Source organism: Saccostrea cucullata, unplaced genomic scaffold (assembly GCF_032062105.1).
Source record: "Saccostrea cucullata isolate Sc308-1 unplaced genomic scaffold, CSIRO_AGI_Scuc_v1 ctg7802, whole genome shotgun sequence".
NCBI classification, from domain to species: domain Eukaryota; kingdom Metazoa; phylum Mollusca; class Bivalvia; order Ostreida; family Ostreidae; genus Saccostrea; species Saccostrea cuccullata.
In genome coordinates this window covers 21,011-30,388 of record NW_026927297.1, presented here as the reverse complement: position 1 = coordinate 30,388, position 9,378 = coordinate 21,011, and the positions used below count along the sequence as shown (strand labels likewise).

Sequence of the window (9,378 nt, the reverse complement as noted above, 5' to 3'; positions counted from 1 at the left end):
TTTCTATTCTTTAAGAGAGTTCTGGTTTCTTTTTCATGGTATTTAATTTTTAGGAGTCAGGTATAAAACAAATTTAAAATTAAAAGAAGGTGGAAAGACCTCTTATTGTTCTGTGAACAATAAGTCTCCTAGTTATAATTATTTTTCTTTTTCCTGGGAAAATTTTGTAATCGAGTGATCTTGTAAACTACACATCCGACTAAGGTAAAATGTTTTAGGATCAGTAGACATGTTATGTAGATTTGCTGAACAAAGGTCATTTTGCGCGCACGTGCTTGCAAGAGCGCGCACGTGCAACACGTGAAATGACCATTTTAATTAATTTTGGCGTAACTTTTTACATTTTTGATGAAATGCTTTAAAACTTATGATATATGGATATATTATGACATTGTCAAAATAGCAAGATCTTACGCGCATGCACGTGCGCTTCGCTCTGATGTCTGAAACTAAAGTCTCTATATCTTTCTTGTTTTTCAACGAAATCCTATGAAATTTTGAACATAGCCATGCATTAAGATATCCAACAACATGATATATAGCAATTATCAGGAAAACACGTGCATGCACGTGCGCTGCAATCTGATTGGCTTAAATTTTGAATAGCTATAACTCCCTTGGTTTTCAACCAAACAGGATGGGATTTGGAACATAGATAGATATAATAAACTTCTACAAGAAGATATGGTCACCATGCAATGCAAGCAAGTGCGTGTACGTGCGCTGTAATCTGATTGGCTGAAACTTTATACAGCTATAACTCCCTTGGTTTTCAACCAAACGGGGTGAGATTTAGAACATAGATTGATTTAATGGACTTCTACAAGAACATATGGTCACCATGCTCATGTATGCACGTGAAATAAGGTAAATCAAATATACAATTGAATGAGCGTATTTTTTAATACTTTTGGATTCAATTCTTTAATATTTAGTACATAAAAAATATATAGATTGTGTAGACAACATGATATGGTCATTACGCACATTACTTTTACTTGCATAATCTTTATCTAAGTACAGTAGTTTATTTCATTGAACACACATTTCATCAGATAAATCTAAAAGAATTCTACGGGGGAGGGGGTGTTTTCTGTTAAGATATATCTATAAAAATATAAAATAAGCAATTATAACACGAATGATTTATAAACGTAGAATTAAAGAACCTTCCGTCGTTAACAGCATCCCCCCTTTTTCTGTGCTATATTTACATTCAAGTAAAATCATGTCAATAAAAACAAATACACTGTACTGAACACTTCAATATTCAAAGCAACCTTACACCTTTGTCACGTTTCGGGGTGCATATAAACTCGCACAAACTTTGAATGTATTAATGCAACGAAGTAGATGAATATTGAGTTTGAATTTCATTTACAGCTTACCAGTAATGTGATATTTATTATTAAGAATCCTTATGAAGTATAATACTTGTGCTTTTATTATTCAACAACTGTTTTGAAGTGATTATACACATGTCTATTAAGCGATTTGTACACTCCATATGCATATACTTTAAACAATAATCTGATCGATAAGTAAATCGATATATTCATTGCAGAATTTAGAGCAAAATTATGAAATATATACAAGTCAGACATGTAGTATCAGGAGGAGGGGTGGCCCCTTCTTTTCAGAAATAAATCTTAAATTCCCCCCCCCCCCCCCCCGCCCCGCCGGGAAAAACAACTTTCTTACGCCTTTAGCTGGTACATGTACGATATGAATAAACACACATTGAAATTGGTGTTTTATTTTTCAAATTTCAAATAAAAGTTTGACTCCCACTCCTACATAATCGATTTTTTCAGGTTTGGAAGAGTTTACTCTTTTTCCTTTGCTTTACCAGACTTTTGTTCAGGTCTATTGTTTATTTATTCTAAGCTACATATGTACCCCTTTACAAAGGAAAGGAAGTGTATTAAATTTCTGTGTGTATTTACCGTAATTTATTATTCGATCGCTTGTATTTTTTGAATTTTCATATGAAAAAAAATTAATAAAGTGGTTAATATATTTGATAGATGCATTTATATTTTTAAAAATTAAAAAAAAGTGATTAGGGGATTTTCAGACCAAAAATACTTTAAGAACAATAAAAAAAACCCCTCACCCACGCCAAATTCAGAAGAGGAAGAATAGTGCAAAATAAAATTCAAGCTTATTGAATATTATTCTAACCCGTACATTGTTTATTGTTTTTTATCTCACGCTACTACAGCTGGCCATGTCTTCCTTTATATAGTAACTAATTTAAATGTCTCCGCCCATGTGTATGTAATAGAGAAACCGTGCTCTGTTCGAAAGAAAATGTTTTGGAATTTTTATGTGCGGTAGGTGTTGAAAATTGGCTTTTATTTCTTGATGCTCAAAATCATCAATAACGATTGTACAAAATTTTGATAAGAAACACTATGTTGTACACCATTAAAATAAAAATTATACCATATCCTCAAGTATAATCTGTAAAAGAAGGGCGAAAAAAGGGACCACGCTACCATACTTAAGTGGAAAACTCCTTTGGGATTCTCAGCACTTTTTTCGTCCATTAGTGCATATGTTGATACTTATTGATGAGAGATCTTCAATTGCATCAACATTTTTGACCTTTGACTTTCCTTTGACCCTTTGACCTCACTTTTCCTAAATTAGTGTCAAACTTCATATGATAATACATATTGATGCAAGCAATTCAACTGCATCAATATTTTTTTTACGTTGACCTTGATTTGACCTTAACCTCACTTTTATCAAATTGGTTTAAGTCAGTTTTGAATAAATTATTCACAATGTTTTTTTTTTTTCAGTTGCATAAACGTTTTTGACCCCTGTCATTTCCTTTGACCTTAAACTCACTTTAAAGAAATAAGTGTCATACTTCATATGCTGGTACACGCTAATGTAAGCAATTTAACTGCTGACTATTCAAGATATTCTGATCAAATTTCATACAGGTATAAAATTTTTCATGTTGCATTTTTTATATACCTTTGGCGGGGCATTCATGTCCTATGGATATATTTCTAGTTTTTAAATGATTGATGACCATTTATTCATTTAATTGTAGAGAGAACTTCATGTTGGCCAGAGAAAACTTTTAATGAAAAACTGGAACAGCTCAAAGAAAGCGAGGACTATGAGTTTCGAATCCAAAAACTAATAAGTTTTATGAATATTGAAACTTATAATCTTTACTCAAATCAACGTGATCACGTGGAAAACAATGACTTTAAGGACATCGTTAAGAGAGTAGATTACCTTGACTGTTCAGGTCTTCAGATTACTGATGCTGAAAAGCAGAGTAAAAGTTTTGAGCCGTTCTCTCAATCCAGTGTTGAGGATTTTCTTGAATGGATGACAGACTTTAACAAAGTCTTCAGAAAGACACAGTCTCCAAAATGTCGTCTCATTTTATCTCTCCTTTTCTCTGAATATACAAAAAAAGCAATGCTAGAATTTAAACCAAAAGACCTTTCATTAATTATTTATCCATGCCTGGAATTCGCTATTGAAAATCAAAACCACATATTGATTTTAGAGATTGTGAGGTCGTACCTAATTGATTTTGATTTTCATTTGAGTAAACTGTTTAAAGACAAGAAAAGAATTTCTTCTTTTATGGACACTTTTTTGACCACAGCGAAATACAGAATTTTAAGAGAATGTCCAAGACTTCGACAAAATGCAATCAGACTATCGTTCTGTAGTGAATGTAGTAAGGAAAGTAGGCTTGTGATCATGATGTCATACAAAGGTAGCATAGAAACGAAAGACAGAATTCTGGAAAATCTCATGGGGGTGAATCTGGTATTGTATAACTATACTCAACCATCTGATGAAGGATATACTGTCTTCAACTCCTCTTCTGCTTCTTTCTCATCAAGTAACGTGCCTGTTATACCAGAAAATGACGCAAGAAAACTTTTCAAGAAGCATTCCAACCTTACTCTGATATCGGCATCTCCATATAAATCATCAGGATATTTCAAAGGAAAACATGTCATTGTCGAAAAACACTGCATAAGCCTTTTGTGTTTGCATAAAGGCTACATTCCTTTTGGAGAACGACAGTTTCCTAAACAAATTAATGGCTTTGACGTAGATGTTCAGGAGGGATATTGTTCTTTAGGAAGTGATAGATCTATAGATTTTGGAGGACATATTCGTCGTGCCAAGAGAATAAATACTCCTGGACATGGAAGCATCGGGGGTTTTGTTGATTGGCCAGGCGATCCAAGGAATCCTAATGGAAATACAGTTTGTCTAATAACCTGCGCTCATGTCGTGTTTTCTACAGAAGAACTGAAAATGTCTCGGGAGGAACTCAAAGATAAACTGAATAAAAGCAGTGATTTTGAGGTTGAGGTTTTTGATAAAAACCAGCATAAATTTCAAGTGTGTGGACATATTGTTGATAAAGATTTCATAGGAAGGCGCTCATTCATCCACAATTCCGTTGACGCAGCTTTGATCAAACTTGACCCAACTTTAAAGGAGTTTGGGTTCCCAGTTACTCAACCAAACCAGTTATACTCAGCAGGTATGTTACCCATGTTAACCCCACTTTGTCTATTCTATCATTGTATTCTATCATTGATTGAACTTAGGGGAATATTATCTCAACTTTATTGTTAGTTTCCATTTTTAAACCATAATACTTTAATTTAATTTGTAACACGTCATTTGATTGATTAAAAGGTTTTATCCATTTTGTATAACATAACTTGCCTACGTCACAATGAGTTACATCAAAAATGTATTACTCCGCTTGCCGTTGACTTTTAAAATAAGCAAAATCTAAAGCCTTTTTCCGAAGGAAAAATGGAAAAAGTGTCTTATTGTTTACATTGAAATTAAATTATAAGGAATGAAGCTTCTTTCAACTTATATATTATACGTAATAACAAAACTTGGGGCATGCAGCTTACGCTTTTTTATAAACCGCTTCTCTGTTTATAAAGCGTTAACTACCCCAAGTTATGTTATATCATATAACATAAGTTGAAATAAGCTTCATTTTTTAATAGTGATGGGAAATCGGAAAAAAATCATAATCGATTATAGATAATAATCGGCTGGGCATAATCGATTAATAATCGATTATATTCGAAATTTTAAACATTAATAAAATTAATATAGAAAAGTTAAGACTTATTCAGATTTCTGTTAGACTTTTACAAAAAAAAATTTACTTACATAAAATATTCAAAAATGTTAATTGAAATTTCTTTTTTAAAAAGTGGAAAATAGTATTTTGTTTACCTTAAACAATATACATATAGGACTATTGAAAAAAGAATGGGAATTCATTTTTTTCACAAAGTCCAAGCAATGGGTATTTTACTGATATTAGTGCCATTTTCATTCAACACATGTACGTATTTATTTCTTAAAATTAGTTTTAAATAGTTAAAATTGTAAGTTGTAAAAGTAATTATCCAGAAGTAAGACTTGTATTTATGATTATAATTACATTTAAAGATTGACTAGACTAATTAGGGCCCCGCAAGGATTTGCGGGTGCCCTATAGTAACCACTCTGTCCGTCCATCCTTCTGTCTGTCTGTCCGTCTGTCTTGAAAACTTCTGTCCACAAATTTTCTGTTTTTTTCTAATAACTTTTTTATGGTTGCCCAATCAAGTTTAAATTTGGTATGGTAGTTCAATAGGCAGAAATACATATTTTGATGCTAAGTTTGATTCTCTATGTCTTCTAGTTTGGAGCTGGGGTGGTGGGGTAGATTCCTTAACTATGCATAAGTATGAATGGGCAACTTTTTTATGGTTGCCGGGCTTGCCCAATTAAGATCAAATTAGGTACGGTAGTTCAGTAGGCAAAAATACATATTTTGATGCTAAGTTTGGTTCTCTATGTCCCTTGGTTTGGAGCTGGGGTGGTGGGGTAGATTCCTTAACTTTATATAAGAATGCATTGGCAAAGAGAGATAACTGCTGAAGATGTTCCCATTCAGTAAACTGAATGCTGCTATGAGTCCCATGGGATTAATTAGCTTTCCTCCTGAAGAAAATCCAGAGCATTATCTTTATCTGTCACATTGAGATTAATAACTACCTCTGTCTGCAAATGAAGTTTGTTTTGAAGTTAAAACAATTTGGAATGCTATGAACACTCTGAAATGTGGATTTAAATATAAATTTTTATTATTTATTTTTGTTTGATAGTTATGATTTCATTGAATTCTAAAAAAAAAAATAGATTAAAGAAGATTTTTTGATTTACCAGGGTACTTTTTTTTCCCTTTTTCCTTTTTTTTTTAAATATATCAATTCAAGAATGTTTTTTTAATTTTTAATGTAGTTGTATAAAAACCCCATTCTGTCATTAATACTGAAAAAGTTCTTATTGTAAATTTAGAAGAAAATGATGAGAGAGGTACAATTAATCCCTTGGGATTAATTATCTAGCCTGCTGCAAAAAATTTAGTAGGCTTCTCTTTATCTGTCACTTTAAGATTAATGAAAACCTTTGTCTGCAACTGCAGTTTGTTTGAAGTTAAGGTCAAGCCTTCAGGATATTTGCATTCATTGAAGGCTGGCATTTTATATAACACAAGATTCATAATTGTTTAAATATACATTCAATGTTAAGTTGTTCTTTACTGCCTATTGTAAATACAAGAATATTATTTTCAGGTTTTTGAATATTCAGGAATTATGTTGAAATTTTAAGAATACAGTTGCTGTTGCTTTTTCTTTGTACATTTTTTAACCATCCTGTAAGCTGCACCTTTTTAATTCTACCCCATGGCGGGGCCCTTGCTGACTGGTCAGTTTTCTAGTTATGTTTTCCTTTACTTGCAATATTACCGTTTCCTGGTATTAGTCTAACCCCATATTTAATCATGGCGGTAAAAGTATCAACAAGACACGGGATCCTACCATTCATCACTACTTTTATGCTCTTTGCACTTGGATTTGGTAATAAAATTAAAGTATGACAGTTTTATTTTTTGTTAGCGATGTCGGCGACATTTATTTTATAATCGATTAGTAGCATAGAAGAGCTTGTAACGGTCGACAATCGATTGTCGCCGACAATCGTTCCATCACTATTTTTAAATTAGGAATATTAATATCATCTTATTGTCAGAAATGAATATAGAATAAGATATTGCTTTGGTCAATCAAAATGGCATATTTTTCACAATAAAACATTGTCTTAAATTTAATTCTAGGTTTTGACCCAAATAAACCACCTGTTTTTAAAGGAGATATTGTTAATGTACAAGATCCTGACCCTCATCTGAAAATTAGCAGCAAAATTCCAGATAAATTAGACAGTGTGATAAAATACGGAAGTAAAACAGGTTTCACCATTGGAAGTCTCTACTTTAATGGAGTACACGTTCGCTTTCTGGACGAAATTGGAGAATTGCCAGACAAAACACCGGCTTATATGTTCAATCAAATTGAAATCCAAAGTCTTCCCCATGGGACATTTTTTGAAGCTGGTGATTCTGGAGCGTTTGTGTTTTGTATCAACCGAGACAAGACACTAAGCTGCCTAGGGATGGCTATAGGTTCGAGCACAAAGGGATCCTGTCTAGTGACACCAATGGTTAGAATCCTTGATTCTTTTGAACTCCCTCATAGATTAAAGCCGTGCTCTCCTTTTGTTTCTGGTGTGTCAGAAAATCATACAAGTTCACAGTCAGGAGATCAGAGTCGTATTCCAACAACAGCTAATTTGGAAGCGTTACTGTTGAATTTTCAAACAAACATACAAACGTCAATAGCAGATGTGCAAACGGCACTTGAAAGAAAATTTGAAAATTTGAGAACAGAAGTTCGAGAAGTTCGAGAATCGACCGAAAAAATACAAACAGAAGTAGAGAATCTGAAAACAAAAGTTGAAGATTTAGAGCCACCAAGACAAATTTAAACAGAAGTTGAAAACTCGAAAACACAAGTAAAATAAACAAGAAGGATACTTTTAAAACAGTGGTCTGCAAGCTCATCTGCCATCAGGAGAAATTAACAAGGGTGTCATAATTTAAATGTATGTTGTTTTGCTTTGCGGTATATATACCGTATATCAGGTTTTTTTTCCGTGTCATGTTTTTTTCCGCGAATCAGAACCCAAGTCAGTATATTAAATTTACGCCAATAAAATTTTCACTATTTCAAAGTCCCAGTGATTATATTATTCACAATTGTTTAAGCCTATAAAGGATTGGGATGTAAAATGTAAAGTCATTAAGCTCGAGTTACTTCACACGGATGAGAAATAGATTGATCGACCTTCACCTCGTCAATTTCGGAAAACCCGCTCAGCTGATAACTCACCTGTGTTGCATACTAACTTTAAAATTCACATATATTATTTTCTTTAATCTAAGCAATCATAGGTTCGACAACTAAAGGGTGTTGTTTTGTGACACCAATAGTTAGAATTGTAAATTCTTTTGGCCTTCCTCGTCGATTAAAGCCTTGTCCTGTCTTCGTTTCTAGGTATACCCCCAGAGTGCCAGATAACCCTTTCAGTTCTCAAGTACCACAGCAAAGTGATGCTTTATCAGAAGTGAACTTATAAGCAATATATTATTGAATTTGAATGCGTCAATAATGAATATACAAACGCGAGTATGGAGTCATCCATTACAGATGTTCAGAATCAGCAAGCGTGTGTTCAAAATTCTTTAACTACCGTCCAGGAAGAAGTCAGCGCTTTGAAAAATGAAGTTAAAAAAATTACTGTAAACGTATTACATTTGGCTGTGTATTCTATTTAGCGCCTTTCGCGGAAAGCAGCCTCCGCTAAATCAAGTACTTCGCTAAATGCTTTGTGTATAAAGGTTTCTGCAATGCACATTCAAAAAGCACTAAATCAAATCTACGCCAACTTGTTGAAAATTCAATTTTCGCCAAATATCGTACACGCCAAATATAATACATTTACAGTATGAATAAATAACGTTTTGAGGAAAGTCAGCAATATTTCTGTTAGACTTGTGTTCTTGATATCATGAGTAATGTTTGCCAAAGAATTTTAGAAAAAAAAAATTAGATGGAAAATCTGATAAGAAATTATAAAGTATGTAAGATTCGCGTAGAAAACTAAAAAAAATCCCAATATTCCATTTTTTTAAATCAATTTTTATATACTTTCTATTCATACATGTAGTCAGTAAAGATATGTATATTAATCAAGGTTTGAAGAAATTTCCCGATGTTTTGAATTCTGGCTTTTGCTGGAAATCTGTATTTACAATAAAGAATAAACATTCTTTAAGACTCATCTTTTCAAAAACCACTGTGCTTAAAAGATCAAACCACTAGGTAAGAAAGCTGACGATTTAGTATTTTCAATTTTTTTTTTCTAGTGACCAATGGGTCAGAAAAAGGAAAGGTATGA

At 32.8% G+C, this 9,378-nt stretch overlaps 1 protein-coding gene across 1 annotated transcript; it reads left to right on the top strand.

Annotated features, from left to right (window-relative positions):
- Positions 1–3,060: 3,060 nt before the first annotated feature.
- On the top strand, positions 3,061–8,711 carry LOC134273999 (uncharacterized). The gene is made up of 2 exons (XM_062756227.1): positions 3,061–4,543; positions 7,199–8,711. Exons 1-2 carry the CDS (start codon positions 3,172–3,174, stop codon positions 7,903–7,905), a joined length of 2,079 nt encoding a protein of 692 aa, XP_062612211.1. The 5' UTR covers positions 3,061–3,171; the 3' UTR covers positions 7,906–8,711.
- The last annotated feature ends 667 nt before the right edge of the window (positions 8,712–9,378 follow it).

Bases quoted from the DNA above. Each gene is read 5' to 3' on its own strand.
- LOC134273999 (XM_062756227.1), top strand. From the start codon at position 3,172: ATGAATATTGAAACTTATAATCTTTACTCAAATCAACGTGATCACGTG. The intron at 4,544-7,198 runs GTATGTTACCCA...ATTTAATTCTAG, and splicing joins AAACCAGTTATACTCAGCAG to GTTTTGACCCAAATAAACCA.